This window comes from Haliotis rubra, unplaced genomic scaffold, assembly GCF_003918875.1.
Source record: "Haliotis rubra isolate DU_JTF1 unplaced genomic scaffold, ASM391887v1 Scf38, whole genome shotgun sequence".
NCBI classification, from domain to species: Eukaryota; Metazoa; Mollusca; class Gastropoda; order Lepetellida; family Haliotidae; genus Haliotis; species Haliotis rubra.
Window position 1 is genome coordinate 3268765 of NW_025767057.1, and position 26932 is coordinate 3295696.

Sequence of the window (26932 nt, forward strand, 5' to 3'; positions counted from 1 at the left end):
GGTATTTCGAGAGGGTTTTGATGTTTACCAAATTGATGTGATTGGGGCAGTTTCTGGTGTGGTGATATAGCAGTAACCTGTCAACATTATTGTATATAAATTATAGACTTTAAGACCCTGTTGCACGTGGCAAGAACCAGAAACACATTAAATCATGCATATACATCACTTTATAAAATTTATAGTTATTGTAGATTAAATTTTCTGCTCTCAGACACCTTATGTATGGCTATATCTCCAGTTCTATACGCCATTCCTAATCCATCAATTGGCTCAAAGAATTTATGTTTTAGCAATGTTTAGTATGATTGAGTTTAGCCACAAACAAATAAATCTTTGGTATTTGTTATCTCTGTCAATCTCTATGGTTTCTGGAAGTACAAAATGGTTGATTGAGTATTTAATTAACAGTGTATATTATACATGTTGTTTGTGTCCCTTAGACAATGAAAATTTAACCAAAATGTTTCATGTCATAATATTCAGGTAATTATGGAAATAATTTTGGTTTGGGCACTTTTGGTTTGTTTGGTTGAAAACCTGGTTACTACTTGTGTTTCAATCACAAGGAACATGATGAATGTCAAGAATTTTCTTTACCAAGATTAACAAATATAATTTTGAAAATATGCTTATGATAAGTACTTTTTGTGGTTGAAAAATATGTTATTACTCTGTATAAAGTATAAAAGATAGGATTGCAATATACATTTTTAACCAATACTGTTGCCCATAATATATTATTTCCTGTTGCCTATCCAGCTTTACTGCATCAGAAGTGACACTTAACTTGACCCAAGAATCCATAAACCCAAGTCCAAACGTGGCAGACTTTTACATAAATACATGGAATACTCCATGAAGTGTTCATGATAACAACCCATCCGTGTGAAACAATTGCTATGGAAGAGATTGTTAGAGAGCGTGAATCTTTTAATGCATCTCCACACATTGGAATGATGTGTTTGGGATGATTAGATCAGCGATTTATTGTCCCATCTTGTAATGGAAGACAGGCATTGCTTGGCCAGATTGTCTTCTGTTTGATACATGCCACTGATTGCTATAATTAACCTCTCTGAAATCTTATAAAAGAGATTGATACACATTTTGGTGGATGTGACATTCTGACTCAATTTATCACATATTATATTGAGGCCATTGGCAAAAACGTTCTGAGATTCCAGATAGACGTGATCTCTTCTGTGCTCTGCTCTGATGGGAATTTGTTGGTCGGAAGCAGATAGTCTCTGTAGTATAGTGAGAAGACAGATTTGTCGATGGAATATACTGCTTCCTACTTAGGCTGAGACCATCTCTGCTGAATTTGAACGATATTCAATATGTGAATCCATCTGAAGTAATGCAAGACAGTGTTGATATAAGAAATATGAGGCAGGCGAGGGGTATTTTTACTTATCGCGGATGTCAAGTCGACTAGGTATTTATATGTGACAATAAACAGTGTTGAGTTTGTGTCACAGACACGATCAAACAGTGCGACATTTGTACAGTGGTGTTGTTCTGGAAATGGGGCTCACCTCTTGAGCAGTTATGAAAAAGAGTAGAAATAGCAAATGTTCTGAGTTTGATTTTCAAATGATATTAAGGTCTTCATCGTGAAGGTGTTTCGAAACATTTCACATAAGCAAACTTATGAAGTGTGTTGGTTGATATTGTGAATTTTCTCATGACATTTTCTCTTATTTCTTGGTATTGTCTCTGCTAATAGATAATTCCATCAGTCTGTAGATTTGAGTTAATTGCATAAAGGATATCACCTATTGGGTCCATGGTGTTACAGGGATCGAAATAGTGCTCGATTTGAGTGCCATGGCACAGTAAATATTGAAATGGTACAGATGATTCAAAATCTGTTTTTGCAACCCATCAAACTGTTTATCTGTGGCACTCTCAATCTATGCCCGTGTCCATAATAGGGGTGGGTATTGCAGAGAATTTTCATATTGCGATGTGAAAGCATGTATTGTGATATGTATTGCAATATATTGCATGAAGTATTTTTAAACAAAAAACTGCTTATAGTCGAGTTAATGCTTGATTTATAGAGCAAAAAACACAACAAAATCACTATGCTTGATTAAGCTTTAATAACAACTTTTAATCATGATAAAATAAAAGTGTGAATAATATTTGGCACAAACATAACAAGGAAATATCCAAAAATTTCTGAGTGTTATGAAGTTTTCCGAATGCAAGTCAAAATACCGGTTTTCGATCAGCGTATCGCAATACGTATCGTTTTCATGTCTGAACCGGTAAATACCGGTAAACCAGTTATATTGCGTGTCCATATCCATGTCCATAACAGGAAATCCCCCTTTGGATGATAACATGGCTTGTAGGTTAGTGCATGGCCCGGTCCTGGAAGCAGAACTATTCTTACAGTCATGATAGTGCTCAGGAAATCTAGCTCTCAGTTTTACAGGATTACATGATGTTTACTGATTACACATTAAATTGAAATGACATTATTGCTGCAATGTTTTAAGTTTAATTGGATCATCAAAAGGTGATCAAATCATCTGGCTGGTGCCGAATGGCATCCTTCGAAAACATTTGAATTCTCTACCAGTGTTATATGAGTTACCCAGGATATGCTGTGTTAGCATGGACGTATAATATTATCTATAGGGTTCATGGTGTTAGTACTCAGCATATGCTGTGTGTTAGCATGGACGTATAATATTATCTATAGGGTTCATGGTGTTAGTACCCAGCATATGCTGTGTGTTAGCATGAACGTATAATATTATCTATAGGGTTCATGGTGTTAGTACTCAGCATATGCTGTGTGTTAGCATGGACGTATAATATTATCTATAGGGTTCATGGTGTTAGTACTCAGCATATGCTGTGTGTTAGCATGAACGTATAATATTATCTATAGGGTTCATGGTGTTAGTACTCAGCATATGCTGTGTGTTAGCATGGACGATATAATATTATCTATAGGGTTCATGGTGTTAGTACCCAGCATATGCTGTGTGTTAGCATGAACGACATATAATATTATCTATAGGGTTCATGGTGTTAGTACCCAGCATATGCTGTGTGTTAGCATGGACGTATAATATTATCTATAGGGTTCATGGTGTTAGTACTCAGCATATGCTGTGTGTTAGCATGAACGATATAATATTATCTATAGGGTTCATGGTGTTAGTACCCAGCATATGCTGTGTGTTAGCATGGACGTATAATATTATCTATAATATTATCTATAGGGTTCATGGTGTTAGTACCCAGCATATGCATGGTGTGTATCTTAGTTCATGGTGTTAGTACCCAGCATACGTGACATATAATATTATCTATAGGGTTCATGGTGTTAGTACCCAGCATATGCTGTGTGTTAGCATGAACGTATAATATTATCTATAGGGTTCATGGTGTTAGTACCCAGCATATGCTGTGTGTTAGCATGAACGTATAATATTATCTATAGGGTTCATGGTGTTAGTACCCAGCATATGCTGTGTGTTAGCATGAACGTATAATATTATCTATAGGGTTCATGGTGTTAGTACCCAGCATATGCTGTGTGTTAGCATGAACGTATAATATTATCTATAGGGTTCATGGTGTTAGCATGAACGTATATAATATTATCCCAGGGTTCATGGTGTTAGTACCCAGCATATGCTGTGTGTTAGCATGAACGTATTATATTATCTATAGGGTTCATGGTGTTAGTACCCAGTGCTTTTCAAATGGAATATAATATAGTTCATTACAGGTGTGTATTTACTGATCAAAGGCAGGCATTACTCATGCATAAACTCTATGAATAATGCAGAGAAGATGCTATCTCTCTGTAATTAGTCATGTACACGTAAAGCTGTTGTGAGTTTGTGCACATGTTACACACTTGGGGAAGCACATGAAATGATGAATAGATGCAGTGCAGTCAGCTGGAGAACAGATACAAATAGAAGTCAACTGGAATGGCATTTGAATCACAATTATAAATGAAACGTTTACTCACTGTTGTAAAGTATGTTTAGAGTTGACCCAGGACGTCAGGGTAGCTTAATGGTTAAAGTGTCCGCTTGTCACGCTGAAGACCTGGGCTTGATTCCCCATGTGGGTACAATTTGTGAAGTCCATTTCTGGTGTCAGCCACTGCGATATTGCTAGAATATTGCTAAAAGCGGCATAAAACCTCACTCACTCACTAGAGTTGACCCAATCGAGTAAAATGGATTGGAACGTTAAACTATCAGCATGATCAGTATGTGACCATGGTGAATGATAACATGGAAGAACTATATGCTCGAAAACAAGCTCTGGAGCTCTGTCGGTGTTCACCAGTGTACTCACAACATTGCCTTTTAACTCCTTGCTTTTTCAAATGGGTAAATGAGTGGAATCTGTATACAAAAGTAAAATGGCAAAAACAAGTAACAATCTGTTGAAGAGGTTGAATGTAAAGTTGGTAGAAGGAAATGAAAAGGGTGCTGTACTGCCACAGACATTGAGATATTGACTGGCAAGTCAGTGCCTATGATCAATCTAATTTTGACTGTGTTCTTCTTTGATGAAGGTTTTCTAATCCTATTTGAGACCTTTGGATCTGGAAACCAAGGACTGAAGTACAGAGATGAATGTGTTTCAGTATGTTTCAGAGTTTTTGACCTGTAATACTTGAACAAGCTCGTGATTCTTCTTTTGTCTGTCATAGACCAATATATCCCATGCAGACCATGCAAGTCTATGACAGCTGGCAATTCCAGACTATTGCAGTTTCTGAAAAAAGTAGAGTGTCTCTGGGTTTCTTTTTATTACATTATGTTCATATAATCCAGCAGCTGTTTTTTCACTGTGAATTATTTTCAATTTCAGGGACCAGACATTCATCTTGCACTGTGTCAGTACTAAACCGCAGTAACCAGATCAGTATCTACTGTAGTGTGGGAGGGTGTCATTTATCCTTGAAGAAATGTATTGTCACATGCGTTGGATGGAAACTGTTCAGTCCAAATGATTTATTTGTCTGCCAGCCTATTGTGAAATAATCTGGTGTGAAATTCATGTTAGTCACAGTGTAAATAACCTTGATGGGAAACTAGGATCTCTCTCTCTCTCTCTTTCTCTCTCTCTCTCTCTCTCTCTCTCTCTCTCTCTCTCTCTCTCTCTCTCTCTCTTCTCTCTCTCTCTCTCTCTCTCTCTCTCTCTCTCTCTCTCTCTCTCTCTCTCTCTCTCTCTCTCTCGCTCTCTCTCTCTCTCTCTCTCTCTCTCTCTGTATGTCTCTCTCTGTTCTCTCTCTCTCTCTCTCTCTGAATGTCTCTATGTTTGTATGTGCTCTCTCTCTGTCTCTATGTATGTATGTCTCTCACTCTCTCTCTGAATGTATGTATGTATGTATGTATGTATGTATGTATGTATGTATGTATGTATGTATGTATGTATGTATGTATGTATGTATGTATGTATGTATGTATGTATGTTAGATATGTAGAATTCTTGAATACTTTGTGATTATTTAAATCTGGCATGTGCCTCAACAGCTATGTTATTAGAGAAAATTGAAAGATATTAGGGTTGGATTATCACAAATAACTGAAAGAGTCTTATCAAGCAATAAGTGTAGAACAGTTAGAATTGTTATGAACAAATTAAATATCCTAAAAACCTAACACAGGCAAACACAACATTAACAAGGCTTTGTGACCAATATGAACCTATGTAGCTAGGCCATTAAAAAAATTACCGAAGGTCATGTAACAATATGTTATGACGAAAGACAAGCACGCTGGAGTACAATTTGTTTCAGTTTCTGATTTTTACATTTGATTTGTGTATTGATTTCAAATAGGATTTTCTTTGGTAGGTGGTATGATTCATGCAGTTGGGATATGATGGCATACAATCAGCCAAACTGTTTAGCTTCTTCATATTACAAACATAAGTTGTTTGGGAGTCCAGATAGGTTTGTGCAAGGGTGTAGCTGTACCATGATTTAGTAATCCTATGAAAATGGATTCTGCTCCACAGTCTTAAGGTATTGGGGATGTCTTTGTCTGTAATTATCCGTCTACAATTATCCGTGAGTTTGTTGGTGACCCTGAAGAGAGGCTTGTGAAGAATGCCATTGAGCAAGACACTGGGAGGTTGAGCTGTTGACCTTTCCAGGATGTGGCTGGTTGGGAGCAAGCAGGCCTGCCCAGGTCAACAAAGACGCACTAATGAATGACAAACACCTGCTCTTTGCATTAAACAGGAAGAGGAGATATTTGTCAAGACCATAAGAAATATCTTGAAAAGATTGCTGATCACTGTTCTGGTCTACTGTTTCTGGATTGGTTGATAATAGAGTTGGCTGAGCTTGTGCGATATTGAGCTGATCGATGACATTGATTTTGTACCATTTTTCGCAGGGGTTTCCTGTCAATGATTAAATATGCAACGTTGAAGTTGTTAATGTGTCAGTTTATTTATAAGCATTGATTTTCTATTGAGTTGAGACAGACACTGGTAGATATGTAAGTGATGAAGTATTCAACAGTGTGACACCATCAGCGCCATGAGTATGAAGAATGTGACAACCCTGTGATGTTTCATTCTATTGGGTGAATAAGATGGCATCAATTTCATCCTGGTCAAGAACTGGAGTTTCTTCTAGACCCATCAAGTGTCTGAGAAGGCTCTGAATGCTCCTAGCTGTCTGTAATTGGGTGTTATTGGGTGGTTAAAACTGTCGTGGTCGGCTTATAGGGGCTAAGAGGGAGACAGAACTTGTTAGCTGAGCAGATTGATACTTGATCGATCAGAGAGATGTGATCATTGATATGCCCAGAGGAGGAAGAGTGTAGGGGGGTGCATTGGATGGAGGGGATCACATGACCCCATGCTAACACCACAGAATTAGATAATGGAATTATTGTCATGATATTCTGAGTTTACTTGAGTGTATCCATTGGACTGATTGGTTGTTGCACTTGTTCTAACTGTGTATTCACAATCTACACTGTAGTGGCCATCATAGATTCGTTTGTTTGTTTGTTTGTTTGTTTGTAGTTTAACACTGCACTCAGCAATATTCCAGCTTTATAGTGGTGGTCTGTAAATGATCGAGTCTGGACCAGACTATCCAGTGATCAACAACATGAATATAGATCTACGCAACTGGGATATGATGACATGTGTCAACCAAGTCAGTGAGTCTGGCCACCCTACCCTATTAGTCGCCTCTTGCGACAAGCATGGGTTACTGAAGGTCAATTCTAACTCAGATCTTCACGGGCAGGCCAGGATAGAGGCAGTGTTGTTAGAGTTCAGATACCTACTACTATCATTGTAGGGATCTGCACCAGGGTCATATGTATAGAGTGTCTTCAGGGCATGACTGGGTGTATAAATGATCACGCTTTTAGTCACTGAGTGAGTGAGTTTTATAAGTTTTAAGCTGCCTTGAAATGGGATTCACTGAACCATATTATTTTCCCTACTGCTTAGCACTCCATGGAAAGCTGAAACCCTAAATAAAGCAAGTCTAGATTTCCTCAGGTTCAGGATATCTGGTCTCCCTAGGGCTCCTTTTCAATTTAAATGGGTTTATTGTCACAATCACAATTATATATATTCAGAGTCTAAGCGTTAGTCAAGGCTACCCCACTGCCCCTTTAAGTCACTAGTGAGCCTAGTTCAGCCCAGTAAAGATTCCATTTCAGAAGTGGTCTTCAGCAACAAATGTTTGTCATCAGAGATGACTAATCAGGGATCAGGTGATCAGACTTGCTGACATTTCTTATATCATCGTATCAAAATTGCTTATTCTCATGTCAGTCACTGAATTGTTTTGTCTAGATTCAATTATTCACAGACTGTCATATAGCTGGAATTTTTCTGAGCCTGGCATTAATAACAATAAGTTAAATGCAGCAGTTGTGATATAATTGGAATATTGTTCACTGGGTCGTAAAACATGATTCTCTTATACAACACAGCTGTAACATAACAATGAGAGTATGGAAACCTGTTGTAACATTGTATCACAGTGGCTGTGAGCTTATGGTGCTTTATATCCAGGTTGTGGTGAACACAGGCTGTGTCTGGAACATCTGGGATTGATCGGGTAATTATCTCACACACCTACTCTGATTCTCAGCCAAGGGAACATCTCAAACATTTGTTGGCAGTTTTTATAAATATTTTTTTTATAGATCCTGCTTTTGTACTATAAAGACAACACCTGCAAGATGTATAGAAGACAGATGTTTTGTTGAACATGACATTTGCTAACTCACTTTCAAGCACAAACCATGAAGATCTGGGTTATGAAGGTCTTCAGTAATCCAAGCTTGTTGTAAGCACTGTCTAACAGGATCTTGTAATGTCAGACTGGCTGACTTGTTTGATTTATGTCATTGTATCCTCATTGTGCAGATAGATGCACATGATGTCATTGTCAATCATGGGTTTTGTCAGGTCCTGTCTCAGTTATTTATTAGCTACTGTCATATACCTGGAATATTGCTGAGTGCAGCATTAAACAACTGGACACAGACTTTCAGATACAAATTGAATTTAGAAGTTTAGAAACCGCCCCTTGAATGTTCCAAGCAGGATTAGCCCCTGATTACTGATCAATCTTCCATATGCTTGCCCCCAAAAAATCCCACACTCTTAATACATAACATGAAGTCAGTCATTACCACATCCCATTACATCTCTTAATGCTTCTTTTAGAAAAAAAGACAAAAAACCTTTCTGGAACCTTAAATAAATTGTTTCTTAGGGACTATAAATAAATTGTTTCAGGCAGATTCCTCTGGGTAACCGTGGCAATCACTGGCTCCTGGTTTTGGTGTTGAATTACATGTGATGATTTTTTTCATTCTTGATAGATTTGGTTGCATTTTACATTAACATTGGAAAGATCTATGTGTCCTACACCTGTGAAGCAGGCAGTGTTGAAATATTGTTCTTCCTTAGTGGAAGTCAATCCAGATATAAATTTGCGGGCGAATCCTCAGAAGAATTTGAACAGTGGCGCTTACATTTCAGTGACATTTCTTTCAGAAACAGAAAATATGTCACATGTTTACATGGTTTATTCAGATATAAAATGCTTATGAATGGTAATCCAGAGAATGAGGTATATATTTTGTTCTTTGTAATGTTGTCACATGGAAGAGATGTGAGGATTCACAAATGATTCAGGGTACTGTTTCGTGATATCAGTAATATTACAACACATACAAGTCCTACGCTACGTTTGGTAGGGTATACTCAGGTATGTTCTATTTAAAGATATACTTTTCATGTTACAAGAATAAATTCTGTGTGTAATTGAGAGATACACATAGTGAAGGAGTATATGTTCTGTGTTATAATGGAGATGAAAATGAATTGTTTTATTTAACGTTTTAATGTGTGTTCAAATTAAGTGATTCTTTGTTATTTAACCTACTGAGTAGATTTGATTGGTCATAAGTCATTCCATTTGGATGGAATACGACGATTTAACACCCTGTGTGTGGAGTGAATCGTATGATATCATCTCTTGTACAGTGGTTCCTTAATGGCATTAAAAGTAGGTCTACAGTATGAGGAGCCCGGGTTAGAGCATCTTGTGATCAGGTTTGGTGGCTTGCTTAGTCGTGTGTAGTTGTAGCCTGATTTCAGTATCTAGCAACTGATTGTCTTGTCCAGTGTGAGTTTGTTTTCCCTGATACAGTTACGGGCTATTTACTTCATGGGTAAGTTGCAGGAAAAAGACAAATACCAAATAGAACTACGGCTATGGTGATGCCAGCTGTATTTTTTGCAGGCCATTAAGTGGAGTTGAGAACAAACAGCCTAAGTAAGTGACTGTGAATTTTCAGTGTCTTAACTCTGTTTAAAAAAGGGGCAGTGGGCTAGCCCAGTGGTTAAAGCATTCGCTCATCACGCTGAAAACCCGGGTTCGATTCCCCACATGGGTACAATATGTGCAGCCCATGTCTGGTGTCCCTCGTGATGTTGCTGGAATATTCCTATTAAAGCAGGGTAAAACCCAACACACTGTTTAAAAAAGCTAAGCTTTGTAATTGTCATTGAAAATTTGAATTAAGGGGGCTGTGTGGCAGCCTAGTGGTTTTAGTGTGTTTTCATCATGCCAAGGTTTTCCACATGAGAACTGGCTGAGAAGCCCCGAGAAGTGGAAACTTCCCTCACTCACTCCTCAGAGGTGCTGCCTCAGCCCTCCAGTCACTGCTTTTGACATACAGGTGCCTGGGCAATCTCCACAAGACAGACATACTTGGGGAATGTTTGAACCTTCTGCATGGCTGCGTTGATGCTGAAGAACAGTGGTACCTAGACTGAGTGAAAACTTGGAGTGTGTTGTGAAGCCTCTTGGAAAGTTGATTGCATTGATAGCCAGGTCTGCAGAGGAAGTTTGCTTTGTCAAGATCAACACACTGTGATTGCACATGGCAAAGTTTTGATACAAGTGTATGCATTACAAAAACAGTGGCCATGTTTCATCACAATGAAGGCTCAATCAACAAAGACCAGTAAAGGGCTGGGAAAAGGTTCGATTTCTGTTTTAATTGGGCTTGGAAGAAGTGACATCACTGAGTGGACCATCACTGCTGACATAAAGTGATTATGCAAACAGTGGTAAAGCGGTGTCTCATCATACCAAGAACACTTGTACAGAGATGGGACTGGTTTGGTTTGTTGGTGTGTTGTTTTACACCGCGACTCAGCAATATTCCAGCTATATTGATGTCTGTAAATGTCGAGTTTGGAGCCGGTGATCAATATCATGAACATCGAAATTTGGATAAGGTGACATTGCACTCTGACCACCCAATCCCAGCAAGCATAGGTCTGAAGACCAATTCTACTAAATAGTGGTTTGAATGACTGAACAGAGGCCTAGATGTGCTATGCTAAGGCTGCTATATGATTTTTCCACATGTGCCCTGATGTGTGGCGGGGTGGTGTTTTATGGTGCTTATAATATCAGCTACTGGTTTGCTTTGTCCCAAACTGAATTAAAAAGGGGAAGCTGAGTCCTCAGAAATCTGAATAAATAGGAGGTCACCCTGGCTGCCTTTTGTTGGGACTGCAACACTCTGTCAAGGAAACAAACACTCACTTTTTATAATCGTCTGAATGGCAAAGGCAACAAGTTAGACATATATGCTTACTCTTTTAGCAAACACCTCTTTTCAGTGATTAATTCATGTAATTTTCACTTCAAATTTGTCTATTACGGCAAGAGGAATCCATCTCTGTGGAGAATCGAGAATGTTTTATCTCTGTGGTTGGTGTTTAGTGTTTTACTCATTCATTATCTTCCACTTCCTCTTTAATCACAATACAGATTATCTCGGAATATGGCTTGACTATGACTGATTCCAATCATTATAAAATGATCAGTGGTGTGAGATAATGTCCCAAACTATATACATCATGTGTCTAGTGTTCGATGTCTGCAGGGATTAATGTGTATTCCCCGTTGTGGTGCCCTGTCAGGGTACTTGATGAGATGTGCTCTATCCAGACACACATTATTCTTCCCGGTCCTGAAGGTGCATCTTGGCACCATTTTGGTTTTGTCTAAAACTTGGTGTGAGTAAAATGTGTAGGCTCATACTGTGTTGACTTGGGTGAGTTGTCCCAAAGTAAGAAGGAGCTGCATCTTCAAGCTTAGTGTTACTGATTCCCAGGAGTGTTCTGTGATTATTGATCTTCTAAAATCATAGCAAGCTGTCAGGAGGACTGGTACAAAAATAAGGACTGAACATATGGTTTTGTAGCATCGTCTCGAAGTTATATTTTCAATCAAATTTTTGATAGAAAACAAAATACCATGTTCCACGATGTTCCAACATTAAGTACTTGGCAACATACATGTTAGCATGTACCATTATTCTTCTTGCTAATTAGGGGGCGGTGGGGTAGCCTAGTGGTTAAAGCGTTGGCTCGTCACGCCGAAGACCCGGGTTCGAATCCCCACATGGGTACAATGTGTGAAGCCCATTTCTGGTGTCCCCCGCCGTGATGTTGCTAGAATATTGCTAAAAGTGGCGTAAAACCAAACTCAGTCAGTCTTGCTAATTAACAGTATCAACATGCAGTGAGGCAGTAGACAAAATGAAATCTTAAGTAAATTATTGTTAGGGAGGGCTGAGGTTAAGTTATTAAAAACCTTTGGAAGAAAAGTTACAAAAGTACAAACAAGATTGTCTGAGTTTAACCCAACTGATAGTCTGTCGTACAGACCCTGAAGCAAATATATCCAAGAAAGCCCACGCAAGTCTAGAAAATGTGGCAAGTCTAGATTTCCTCAGCTTCAGGAATGAAGAAAGTCTCAGGACTCCTTTTCATTATATATTTTTTTTTACTATGAACTTTTTTCAGTAAAATATGTTCATTTCAGAGACTAGTTGTTAGTCTACCCAACTGATTGGGTTTTCACATGGCAGTATGAGGTTTAGCTGTATGTTGGTGTATAACTGTTGGTGTATAACTGTAATATTATGTCATCACAGTGCAACTTAAACTGGGACTACATGTGAACATTGAGCCCACCTCGTTATCAAGAGAGTGTCAAGATCTCCCCAGGGGTGGCCTCAGGTTCTCTACTGACCACCAAGTGTTTTAATCACTGAATCAGTGCCCACGAACAGAGGGATGCATGTTCAGAAAACTCCACATATAGATAATAAGTCAAATAACTGAAATGAACATATGTTATATATACACTTGTCACATCAGGAATGTTGGAATGGTTAATAGAGCTTGACGCATGCATGAAAACAGTATAAGTAGCTATACCAAAACAGCGCTATTGTACAATAAACAAGTTGATAATCCATGTCATTCCTAGTTCATTGTCAGTCAGCAAAATATCAGCATTTATGAGAAATAAACCAAATCAGATTTTGTGAGCTGGGTAGATTAATACATTCCTTCAAGCAACAATCAACAGAATTTGTGGCCAATGTTAAACTTTGTGTCACATTATTGACCCTTCAAAATGGTATCCATGGTACCTACAAACACACATCATAATCATAATGTGAAACTAGATCTTGAAATTCAGACCACTGGTCAGGACATTAAATGACCCGATATAGGTCTGCCCATGAGAGAGATATATGTTATTATAGCCTGACTTGTTATCTTTCAACCCAGGCATTATGTATCAACAAAATGTTCACAGGGGGATAATTATCGTTACATTGGAATGCCAACAGAGCTTGGAGGCATGTGTTGAGTAAACTGGCCATGAAGGCTTCTATAGTCACCTGCAGCAGGGTGACTATGGCTTGTGACAGGCCAGGACAACCACAGTTTATCAGTTGGGACAATGGCCGTAATTCACACACAGTTGTATACCAGTGAATTAGGAATGGTACTCAGAGGTCAACACCTCAAACTGTGACCTCTGAGTCCTGCCTGTAAGACGTGGCCTTACAACATAGTGTATGCTGTCCTGGGGTCCATTCATGATGACAAATTACATGAGCTTAGACTAATATAAGGTGAATTATAACAGTAAAAAAGCATATGGCTCTATGGATAACAACTTGTTTATTGCACAGAGCGATGTTTCAGTGTAGATTCTTACACCATTTTCTCAGCTTGAAAACTGTGAATACACAATGACATTTAGAAAGTCGTCAAATGTAAATCGTTATATTTGAGATTACACTTTCTCAATTAAATACAGATTCAAGTACTTTTGTTGGGTTGAGTCCCATCCAGGATTTGAACCGACACCCCAAGAGTCAGAGGATCTACACTGAAATGTTGCTCTGTGCAATAAACAAGAAGTTGTACATTTATTACATATACTCATTGATGTATCTTGTATGTTTCAATTCACCTGACGAAGGGGCAAGGAATAGCCCAGAAACGTTGTGACATACAATAAAGAAGAAGTTGTCATCCATAATATTTGCTTTTTACTTGAACACCAACTTCTAAATACGACTCAAGAACCTCAATAAACAAGTGGTTGTTATCCATAAAGTCGTATGCTTTATCATTGATTCACCAGCTTCCTGAATGCAGGGGCGGTGGTGTAGCCTAGTGGTTAAAGCGTTGGCTCATCACGCCGAAAAACCCCAGGTTCGAATCCCCACATGGGTACAATGTGTGAAGCCCATTTCTGGTGTCCCCCGTCGTGATGTTGCTGGAATATTGCTAAAAGCGGCGTAAAACCAAACTCAGTCAGTCAGTCTAGAATGCCGAACAAACAATTCGAAGTGTAACAGATTTGTTATTGATCAGATCATGAACCTTAGTTTTGTTATTGGCATCACTTGCAAGTCCTGCTTTCCTGTAGCGTGAAAACAAATGTTATGCAACACAAATATTGTCCATGAAATGATCTAAATCAGAGAAAGATGCTGTACAGTACAGCTGATGGTAACACTGACTTTTACAGCATCCGTATCAACTGGTGATGAGGATATGTATGTCAGTTTGGAAACCTACACGTAAACCGACTCAGTCAGTATGTAGAGAAAATCTGGTCTGAAGAGAACATGCTTTGAAACTTCCAAACACTGCTTCAAACATTCTGTTCTGTATATGACCCCTCATGCCCCCATCAGGAACAAAGCAAGACAATGAATTAGTCTGTTCCTGCATTAATGTGGCAGGCTGCTTGCGTCATAGTTGATAAATAAGCAAATGTACATTGTCACAGCTGTCACTGTAAGAACTGCTTCGGTGAAATTATTCACTTGAGTCAGGTGAGGTGGAGTGCATAAAACACATTAAGAGAAGTCTGGCAAAATGTTATAAGAACATCATAGTTGTTTTAGTGTGGCCTCCTGTTGTCATGGAGACAATAGAGGTACACTACTAATACCTCTGTCACACGGAAGGTACACTACTGTTGTCATGGTGACACAGAGATACACTAATAGTCCCCTGTTAACACTGAAGGTACACTATTGTTGTCTTGGTAACACTGCAAATACAGTCGTCATGATGACACTAGCGGTACCCTGCTGTTGTCATGGCGACACAGGGATACACTAATAATCCGCTGTTAACACAGAAGGTACACTACTGTTGTCATGGCACCACAGAGATACATGACTTATCCTTCCGTTAACACTGAAGGTACACTATTGTTGTCTTGGCGACACTAAAATACACTGTCGTCAGTGATGACACTAGTGGTGCACTACTGTAGTCATGGTGACTCAGAGATACACTAATAATCCTTCCGTTAACACTAAAGGTACCCTATTGTTGTCTTGGCGACACTACAAATACACTGTCGTCAGGATGACACTAGTGGTACACTACTGTTGTCATGGCGACACAGAGATACACTAATAATCCTTCCATTAACACTAAAGGTACCCTATTGTTGTCTTGGCGACACTACAAATACACTGTTGTCAGGATGACACTAGATTTACACTACTGTTGTCATGGCAACACAGAGATACACTAATAATCCTTCCATTAACACTACAAGGTACCCTATTGTTGTCATGGCAACACAGAGATACACTAATAATCCTTCCATTAACACTAAAGGTACCCTATTGTTGTCTTGGCGACACTACAAATACACTGTCGTGATGACAGAGGAGGTACACTACTGTTTTCATGGCGACACAGAGATACACTAATAACCCCCTGTTAACACTGAAGGTACACGTGATGACACTAGAAGTACACTACTGTTGTCATGGCAACACAGATACACGACTAATCCTTCCGTTAACACTGAAGGTACACTATTGTTATCTTGGCTACACTGTACAAATACACACTTGTTTGTGTGATACTAATCAGGTACACTACTGCTGTCACTAAGCGTACACTGCTGTCATAGTAACATTAGCGGTACACTAGTTTGGGAGACGCTTCATAACATCCCCACTGATTGCTGGAGGTTCACCTTGCTTGCGGTCGCTTGCTTAATGGGGCTATCAGTGCTGACAAATTAAGTTAAGGTTCTTAACCTGAAGCCGTTGACAGCAAGTCTGTATATCTGATAGTTTAATTGTCTGCCACTGTCAGCCTTGTAATAAAGCCGATTAACTGAGTAGGGAAGATTTAGGAAGTATATGTGATACGACCAAGTCTGGGCAGAGTAAGCTTTGTATCCTTGACAGTAGCCATAGCCAGCTAGACCGTACCTCTGTGAAGATACACATGTAAACAAACTATGTACACAGTGTGTTTACACAGATGGTCAAGTGTTTTTATAAGAGTTCATTTGATATATTTGACAACAGACATGCATAAAGTGTCACTGGAAGACATGGATATAAGATAGTTATTGCAGTCTCACCCTGTGTATAAAACAGCTTGGACAATTTAACACCTTAAATTTCAAGGAAAATCAAACTTTTCAAAATCAAAGGAACCACAGGTTGAGGCTAATGTCTATTTTCTCTTCCCTTGTATGACAGCTGATTGGAGGAAAAAATCTGAAAGCCAAAAATATATTCATAGGTCAGTTGACCATATATGGGAATGGAAACAAATTCTGCCTTCGTAAAAATATATGGTTACCAGTAATATGTAGAGATGTAGGTGACACAACATATATATTATCCCCTGGGGATGTAAATACTTGTAATATAGGCATGCTTATAATGTAATGGTAGGTAATATCAATCGATATAAACTGAATATTGAGTTATACAACAGTGAATGTTATGAGACTCAGGATTTGCTTGATAATGCCTTTATATTGCCTGACGACTGGTCATTATCGATCATTTTGCAATATGATGTTATTGCTTATCTGCATAAACAAACTGTGACTCACAAACTCACTGATGGTATGTGGGTTGATGATGTTTTGAGCATTGAATATGGAAACGTAGACTCCTAGGAAAGTAAACAGTGATACCGCTGGCCAGCAGTGAACACCGCTGAAGGGCAATGTTTTGGCAGGATTGTGGTCATTTGTCAACATCAGTCATTAGACTAGCTCAACTAACTTGGCTTTTCATGTTGGCTGAATTGAAGACAAATCATGCAACTTTTAACACTGTAATTTGTTGCTGATTACGACTGACCTCAGGGTCCTTTGTGTGGATGTCACAACTGCCATTGTTTGATTAGGTTGGTATAGAATATACCATCATGCCCAGGGCTGATTCTGTCCATATTAGCTACAATAACAGTAACACGGTTCAGGGCTTCATCATCTGTGGAAGTCATTGGTCTGTTCAATAATGGCAGACCTAAGGCTTCTGCAAGCGATCAGGCCCTGAAAAATGTTTTACCTATCAGAGTGAGTATATAATCTAAGACCCCTTGCCACACTTGTGATTACAAAACTGGATGAAAACATTGAAAAACATTTCAATGCAATATTTTCAGTTAATTATTAAAGATAAACCCGCACTTTGGTCATCGTACATGAGACCTTTTGTATGAAAACTGGAATCAGTTCACTGTTGTCTGTATAATGTCAAGATGGCCAGTAAGCTGTCAAGTCATTTCAGTAGTGGGTGTATAGGCTGTCGGGGGGCTAAACATCCTTTCCCTGGCAGTAATTCAGCTTCAATATTGATTTGGGCTAGCTGTGGTCAGTCGGTCAGTAACTAGCCCCCATATATCGAACCAACTGAGCATTGCCAAACTGAATATGACCTTTGTAATAGCCATTTCTCGCAATGAAAGATGGCATGCTCAGAATCCAGCTGCTTTAGCTGTCATTATCCTCTTTACAATTATTTTATGGACTTTCTCAGGTTTTGATGGATGAATGACAAATTTTATAGCCCGATTTCCCTTAAGTCGAATAATTTTCACCATTTCCATCATACTCTTAAGGCTACTTTCCCCATGAGTAAAATAACCATTCACCACCGTAAGAATATGTCAAGTGCAAACTTGATGGGAATTGTCTGCTGTCCATGCAGAAGATTGATGTTGCCGGTTCACATGATGGCACCTCATTTAATGTTAGAATAATTAGATATTAACTGATGACAACTGTAAAACTATTAAGCACAACTGAACAGTTTTGTTCAGGAAAACTTATAACAATCCTTAATAATATATAGCCTGTTTGGACAAATGTCATTAACCTTGACACATGGATTAAAGGGTATGGGGTAATGGACAAACTTAGCCTTTATGGATTGGCTGTATCAGTGAATTCTGGTTGCAAATGGTAAGCAATGGTATATGTTCTAAACAATCCAGTGTAGTATTCTAATAAAAGTTTAGCATTTGAGAATATACAAATATAAACGTAACATTGCCCCAATAGACAAAACCACAACACTCTCAAAATTCCACCAGGGGCGGATACAGCTTTTTGAGAAAGGGGGGGTGCACACACTATTGAGAAAAGGGAGGGTGCACACTTCATTTTCACCTGAGTTTCAATGGTCATTTAATAAACTTTCAGTACAAAAGGGGGGGTGCACCCCCCGGCAGCCCCCTCTGGATCTGCCTATGTTCCACAATACTATAACATTCATGGCCTAGGCTGAAATCAACGGGTGTTTGTTCATCGTAGACTCTAGAAAAATATACAAACCTTTTTGTTGGTTATTTTAAAGTATGTTTGTTTGATTCGAAACCTGCATGACCATGAAGAAACATAAAAATTCCCCCAATTGACACATTCTGATTAGCATAAAAGGACGAGGTATCAAATCAATCATATACTTAACACAGTTAAATGCAGTTAGATGAATTAGCTGTAGATCGTTAATCTGTCATGCCCCTAACTTTAATAATATGAAACTATCACATGTTCCTTCCCTCGTTTTGATTAATGAGGAAATAAATATTTTGAAAGTCAAATTATTCACAAATCTTACAGTCCCCAAAAGTAGAGGTCACAACACACATAGAGCACCTTCCTTCTGTCCAAGACCCCCTGCTGAGGGCAAACCAGTCATTCCCACAAAACCTCTCTACAGCTTCCTTGTGTCTTACGTCAGGTGAAACTACCTTATACTGTGTTTGCAATCGTGAAAACTTGACGTTGACAGGTTATAGTCAAACTGCAACAAATATCACGTTAGACAAGTCAAAGTATGGCATTTATGTTAAATGCATCCAATCTCTGTCAACTAAAGTTCATTTCAAGGTGTCAGTAGCGCTGCTGTAAATAACTTAATACTTGGTTTTGCTGACTTTAATGTAAGCAATATTGAATGAATAATAATCCAGCAATATCATGGCAGGGGACACCAGAAATGGTTTCACATATTGTACCCATGTGGAAATTCGATCCCAGGTCTTCGGCGTGACGAGCAAACGCTTTAACCACCAGGCTACCCTACCGCCCCTAAATGTCTTGAAGAACATCCATGTACGTTACATGGTGTTGTACATAGACGTTACCACCCCATGGGATAACACTGTGGCTTCAGAATCACCTTGTCTCACATAATCTCCCAATCTTGACCAATTTGACCTGTTGCCCTCTTAGTAATTCCAAGCCAAAACAGCCATTGCTTCAGAGAAAAGGTGAGGGCTGGTGACCTATAGCACTTCAAAGAGAGTCTCTTTCTTGTATCAGAATATTTGAAAGTGACTCTGTGACCCCAGTAAACCAAACACTGAACTTGGAAAGTGTTTTTCACATGAATATTTCTTCTTCTCTGATGTTCGTGGACTAACCAAGGTGACATTTGCATGGTTCCTCCATATATCCTGTGTTTAATGACGACGACATATTGTGTGTGTTCCAGTGTGGTTCCGGACTGTGCAGGCCACTCTACTGCTGGGATGTGTCGGATCACTCCTGGGACTGGTCATGTCCTTCCTCTACCATATCCGATTCTTCGAGTCTCACAGCGGATTCAAGTCTCTCACCATTGTCAACATCATGACACGTGAGTATCTATTTTATTATTATTATTATTATATGGGTATTTATATAGCGCTATAGTCCATCCCATCTACACGCATGCTCAAAGCATGTTTTCCCTCAATCATTGGATGTCAATCTCAACGGCACATCATATTTTCAATCACAACTCCCTGGGGACCATACAACTCGTGCAGCCACTAGACGCACAAAGTTAATGTGGCTTTCCCATCCCTATGAAGTACCCATTCACATCTACAGGTTCCTTCTTTCAATATAGATTCTGGTGACAGGCTTTATGAATTGTATAACATATGGCATCATACTATTACTTGGATTATTGCTGACAGCTGATTATGACCTTGCCATAGGGTGGTATATTTTACTATATATGTATTATAACCTTGCCATAGGGTGGTATATTTTACTATATATGTATTATCACCTTGCCATAGGGTGGTATATTTACTATTATGTATTATCACCTTGCCATAGTGTATTATCACCTTGCCATAGGGTGGTATATTTTACTATATATGTATTATCACCTTGCCATAGGGTGGTATATTTTACTATATATGTATTATCACCTTGCCATAGGGTGGTATATTTTACTATATATGTATTATCACCTTGCCATAGGGTGGTATATTTACTATTATGTATTATCACCTTGCCATATTTTACTTTATTATATAGGTAGCATTTTTCCTGTACCACGATTGGTCAAAAGACCGTCACATGATTGACTACAAAACACGATATTGACTTGAGTTTTCTGATAAATTACGATATTGACTTGGGTTACTAAAAATAGAGAAGGAATCCCGTACGAAGGGGCTTAACCCGCTTTTCAGCCAATCAGATCACTCGGATAGATGGCACAGTGTGTGCATTAAAAGTTTATGTTAAAACCCGTTTCTCTTTCATTATATAATAAAACAATTATAGACCCTTGTAGAGGTCGATATCGGCTTTTATTGACCTGAGAAAACAATATCGACCTCGCTCTCAGGTCAATAAAACCGATATCGACCTCTACAAGAGTCTATAATTGTATAATATATGTATTATCACATGGCACTGGTTGATATGTATGTATTATTACATTGTATGTTTCATAAGTTTCCTCAATGTAAACCTGAAACCATTGAATCAGCCATTTGGCAGAATGCTATGATATGAAACCACCATATACTTGATACTGGAAAATGTTTATCCTATGGCATAACAACAGGCATCCTTGATAATCTCCAGGGTATACGTTGCGATAAAACTCCACTAGTACCCTGGATGCATCTATGGCTTAACCCAATAATTTTATTACCACCCCTTGCTGGCTCCACATGCTCACAGTAACCAAACAGCTAAGCCGTTGTTACAACTGAGCTTGCCAGTGTCAACAAAGATAGCAGTAGCAGCCGCGAAGGTTTGTTCACAGTGTGACTCAGATTTGGGGGAAGTCACACTGACAAATTGAAAAATATATGCAAGAACCCTTTCTACCACTTTTAAAGTACCTCTGCAACAAATGTGTTGCCAAGTTTAATCGGTTAGATAAAAGAAGCGAAAGTGAGTTGTGATTGGTACGCTCAACTTCCCAGCATAGACACCTGATTGGATAAAAAGCCAGTCAAGGGAGGTAAAGAGATTATGGGGCCGAGCCGTAGATGCATCCAGGGTATAATAGTGGAGATTCTATCGGAACATATACCTTGGAGATTATCGAGGATGAACAACAGGTTGTAAAGAGTATTTGAAAGTGAATGCAATATATTTTTACTGTGTTAGGAATATATTGCCACTTTGAACATGCACAATGGATTGACAGACCGTATCAGCCTGGCAGGTAGAGTTATAGGAAACTGGTTTTTACACCCCTTGTGATATATCCATCTGTGTGTCAGCTCTTTCACATACACAAAAGGCATCATATTCTTGATAGGTATGTGATAATTGTGGCTTATCACCTGGCTGTAGGTTGATATGGTGATGACCTTGGTTAGAGCCTAAGAAGTGTTATACATCATCTCCAGTTGCATGAACATATCCAATAATACGTAGATAAGAACTGATATTTCATGTGAAAATTCGGCTTAGCTCTATTAAATCTATATGGCCAAAAGAGATGGATGTATTTCAAGTTACCAACCAGCTATTTCTCATGATATCCTGAAATGTTCTCTTCTTCTAGAAAACAACAATACATAAATAGCAGTTTGTTCTACCTCTGCTGGCCAATATGGCAGAGGCCTAAATTGATCTCATTACAATTCTACAAAATACTTGTTGCGTATAAACCTTCACATGCACCTGTTTCAAAGATGAGTCCAACACTGCACCAGAAATCTTAAAGTTGGTAACTCAAGTGGGAAACTTTAAATAATGACATTTTGGAAACTATGAATTGTTTTTAATAATTTGGACCAAATAATTTAGATAATGTCCAAGTGTTTAAAAAATAACAAACCAAGAAAAGAACAGCAATGCTCTTTTGGCTTTCCTCCATCATTAATCTGACATTACTGGAATACTATTCAAAGCCAACTCACTCACTCACTTGCTTAAACTGGATCTTCAAGATCCATCAACCATAAGCTAATTAAAAGTGTGGAGGGAAACAGTCAGAAAGGAACTATGTTTATATTCCACCAGATGCAAACTGGCATGTTCACTATGAACAACGTACATACAAAAAATTAGCTGGAAGACTGCCCATACAGGGCATGCTCACATGGCAATCTATTCAGTGTATCAAGAAAAATTACCTGAAAATATGTAAACGAAACAATGACCGAGTCCAACAGAATCTAGATCTACAACTGCTTTTCCAAACAAACCCAGGGTTTTCAACTGTAGAAAACTAAGGAATTTTGTAATCCTTTAGCATTGGTCAGCTGACCCCCTGGAAGTCTGGTGCTTTTAGCAATATTCCAGCAATATCATGGCAGGGGACACCAGAAATGGGTTTCACATATTGTATCCATGTGGAAATTCGATCCCGGGTCTTCAGGGTGACGAGCGAACGCTTTAACCACTAGGCTACCCTACCGCCCCTAAAAGTCTTTGAGAATATCCATGTATGTTACATAGTATTGTACATAGACGTTACCACTCCACTGGTTAACACTGTGGCTTCAGAGTCGCTTGGTCTCGCATAATCCCCCGTGCCTGTACTAAATGATCGATGAATAATTCATCCTATTTATTCCCTCTATCCTATATATTCCCTCTATCCTATTTATTCCCTCCATCCTTGGTCCTCTGAGGTGTCGTGTATGTTACATTGCTCTGTAACTCGGGATATTTCATGATCCTTCAAGGAATGACCAACAAATCAGAACACTGCTTAGACATCCACCCTTCTGTAATGGCCATGGGCGCCATGTTGGGGAAGTCTTGAACATGTGGACAGTTGTAGTTTATTGTAGCATTAACATGGCACCAAACCTGATCTCTCCATCCTTTGTAGCATTTTTATCGACAATAGGTTCTTGTGATATGAGTCCAAGACCCCCTTTTAGTGTACGCAGGGGGAAGATATAGACAACCCATTCCTCATCACTCAGGCAACAAAATGGTACATGCCATTCACTTTTAAACGCCTGTATGGTAATTTTTTCATATGAGAAACATATGTATGAAATCTGCTCAGTTTAAATGGGGAGATCCCTGCTGTTGATGTCTTTATTTCCACAAGGGTTGCTTGTAATGGTGTCACCTGTTGATATACAACCTGAGCATACTCTATGGAACCCTTGGACAGCTGGGGCGTCATTGATCAAGGGTGTTTGAAGCACCTGTAAAATATATACAATTTCATGAGTTGAAGTGTAACAACTGTCTGAGATTGCTCATGTTGTTTGTTTCATTTATGTTGAATATAATTTGCTATTTAGTCATAACTAAAGGAGTTCATTTTAATGATTTATTCAAGAACTTAAAGCACACTGTGTCCAGAGATTTGCCAGATGTAAAACGTTGGCCAGTATCAAGACCTACACACCTTCATCCACACCCACACCCACACCCACACCAACACCCACATCCACACCAACACCCTCATCCACACCCACATCCACACTCACACCCACATCAACACCCACATCAACACCCACACCCACACCAACATCAACACCCACTCCCATATCAACACCAACACCCACACCCATATCAACACCCACTCCCATATCAACACCCACACCCACACCCACATCCACACCCACACCCAAACCCATATCAACACCCACACCCATATCAACACCCATATCAACACCCACACCACACCCACACCCACACCCACACCCATATCACACCCACACCCAAACACCCAAACACCTGCCATCACAAGTCAGATAATTAATAAGCCAAATCTAATTTGTTTACAGTGTCCATCGAGCTTGTAGCTGTTGTTCTATTCGGCCTGGATTGCGAGGACATGTTTGGCCTTGATGGCCACACGGTCGCCCTTGATTGGTCATTCCACGTGGCCATTCTGGCGCTCTGCTTCATATTCCTCTCCATCGTCCTTCACGCCATGGAGGCGAGCCGTGCTGCAGACCTCATCCGCAACATGCAACATCGTCTGACCGTGTGGACCACGCCCTACACCCTGTTTGTGGACCAGGACAATGCCTAATGGCATACATATGGTTAATTAAGGGGATTAGGATTTCTGATATGATTGCATCTACACATTTATACAGGTTTACTGTATTGAGTTAATTTCTACTAACGATGCAAACCTTATCTGCAATACATTAAAGGCATTGCTATGTGTATCTATCACAGCTGTTAAACTTGTTACCTATGGTAAGTGGGGAGGGGGTTTACTGCTGTGAGAATTATTAAATTTCTAATCTCATTGTCACTTTGGTAGTGGGCTCATTTATGTAAATATGTTGGTTATCAAATTTGAAACTTATAACTAACCATTCAAATTGATTACTTAAAACTGATTCAACGATTCTTCTTGAAATAATCCTGTCTGAAATGGATATAATATATGTGTCATTGATAAATGACTAAACAGGTGATGAAATTTCTTTAGAAATTGCACTTACACCAAAACAATAATGAATATTTATTTTCTCATGTTTATGATTTTAACTTGTTGTTTGTTGTAAATAAAAATTGATGATTCATATTAAAAGGTTCACTGCACTGCAGAAATTACTTGCAGAAATATGACTTCATGGTCTGTATGATATTTCTATGTTTTCATGGAAAAGTAGGTAATCCAAGTAACTTTGATAATGTGAATCAAATCCCAAATTTACTGTAGACACATCTTTTGATGTATGCCAACATAACTATATATGACAGTGTTGTTTCAATACTTTCTGAAGAAACAACAGTAGAATGTATTTGAGCGCTTTCATTATCTCTCATAATATTATTGTGTATGTCAACAGAAATACTGCCATGTGTTACACTGGAAACAGATATCGTCTTATTAGTTTGTTACAATATTTCTACAAGCATTTATCTCAAGTGCCTAAATATGATTCAATATTTCAGTATATTGTGCATTCATCTCAGAAAAATCAAATCGTTTTTCAAGATTACTTAACATGTTAAATTTACACATTTGGAAATGACATTTGGACTATGATATTCCAAGTATACGACAATATATTTATTACATGTTTATCTTGTTTTCAATATTTTAAAATCCTTCCTTCAGTGTATGAAATATCTGGTGCTTGGTACTTGTGGTAACATTCAACGGATGTCTGAAAGCAAGAGTAGTCTCCCTTTGGAAGGAGAGGCTATCCACAGGATTTTAAGAGTGCTTCAATGTCTTCTTGTCGCTGTATGCTCTCCAGCTCAATTCTGTTGTCGTTTTAACAAAAGCCCATCATTCAAAGGGGAACTATTGTTTGTAATGATTTTTAGTGTTGTGTTCTACATTGTTAAACAGAGATGCACAAATATCATACACAGCTGAAATAGTATTTATTAGACATTAATGTATGGGTTTTGTTTGTGTTTCTAGAATTGTTACACAGTGATCACACACCTGTTACAGTGTTAGCATGTATCTCCACCTGAATTGCATTATTTACATTTTTACACTCTACATATTACATTGTTATGTTATGAACTAAAAATATTGTCTGTCTTCCTGTTTTTACAACTTTATCAGTTTTAATCTTTGGACTGAATCTGTTTTCTGATCCGATTCTTAATAATCTGAAAACTTAGTATGATATTAGCCTTAAACAGTCGTATGGTATTATCCTGTTTCATGTTTGAACAAATCTTTTATGTGGTTACCTTAATCTGATAATTTAGTATTTAGCCCATATATTAGCCCATGAGAGTGGTATTGAATTGTCCTGTTTCATGTTTGGACAAGTGGTAATTTGTTTCCAAGGGTATTGTCACGACCAAAGAATGTTTTTGAGATGAGTCAGGGCTTCCATTATCCTGACAAGCATTAGGTGACTTCAGTCACTGCGAACGTCTCCATGTCTCCATGTATATAGCTGTACATACATGTACTTTTGGGGTATCTTGTGTGGAATCATATCATATTTTTCTTCCTGCAAATATTTTCATGCAAATTAGTCCAAGAAGTGGATGTATTTTCTTTGCCTGGTTCTAATTAGATCAGTTTTCAATATTCTCAAGCCTGGTAATAAGCTGAGCGAGTAGCACTGATCTTAGTAATCGACATCCATGCCTACACCAGGCCCCAGATAATAATGTATATAAAAACAAAGAGATCACGAGGTGGTTAGCAAAACAAGCAGTAAAATGTTTTATAAGTCAAAATCAAAACGATTGTTGTACTAATATCCTTGAACACCTAGATTATGTTTCTAGGTGTGTCAATTCCATATCGGTACATGTGGGTTTCACCGAAGTGAGATGACATATTAAGCTGACTTGTCATGATATACTGATGGGAAAATATAAGGAAACACATGAATGTAAACTGTTCCTATATCTATGTCCAGAGTTCAATACAAAGCGTAGGGATAAACCAAGAAAGGAATATAGGAACGCTTGTACTTTCATGTGTTCCCATATTTGTTTCCACCAGTATATATCTAATACTGTTCAATGTGGCATTAAACCAAACTAACTCACTATTCTTACAAAAACATAGGAGACACAGGATACTTTGCTTCTGTG

The 26932-nt window shown here is 38.5% G+C and overlaps 1 protein-coding gene across 1 annotated transcript in view; it reads left to right on the forward strand.

The window, feature by feature from the left end:
* The window catches only part of LOC124286236, a 28285-nt gene extending 1733 nt beyond the window's left edge, over positions 1 to 26552 (forward strand). Inside the window, exons 2-3 of the mRNA XM_046722579.1 lie at positions 19671 to 19814; positions 24178 to 26552. Coding sequence (XP_046578535.1) covers positions 19671 to 19814; positions 24178 to 24428 — 395 coding nt within the window. The 3' untranslated portion in view covers positions 24429 to 26552. The remainder of the gene's footprint in view (positions 1 to 19670; positions 19815 to 24177) is intronic.
* The last annotated feature ends 380 nt before the right edge of the window (positions 26553 to 26932 follow it).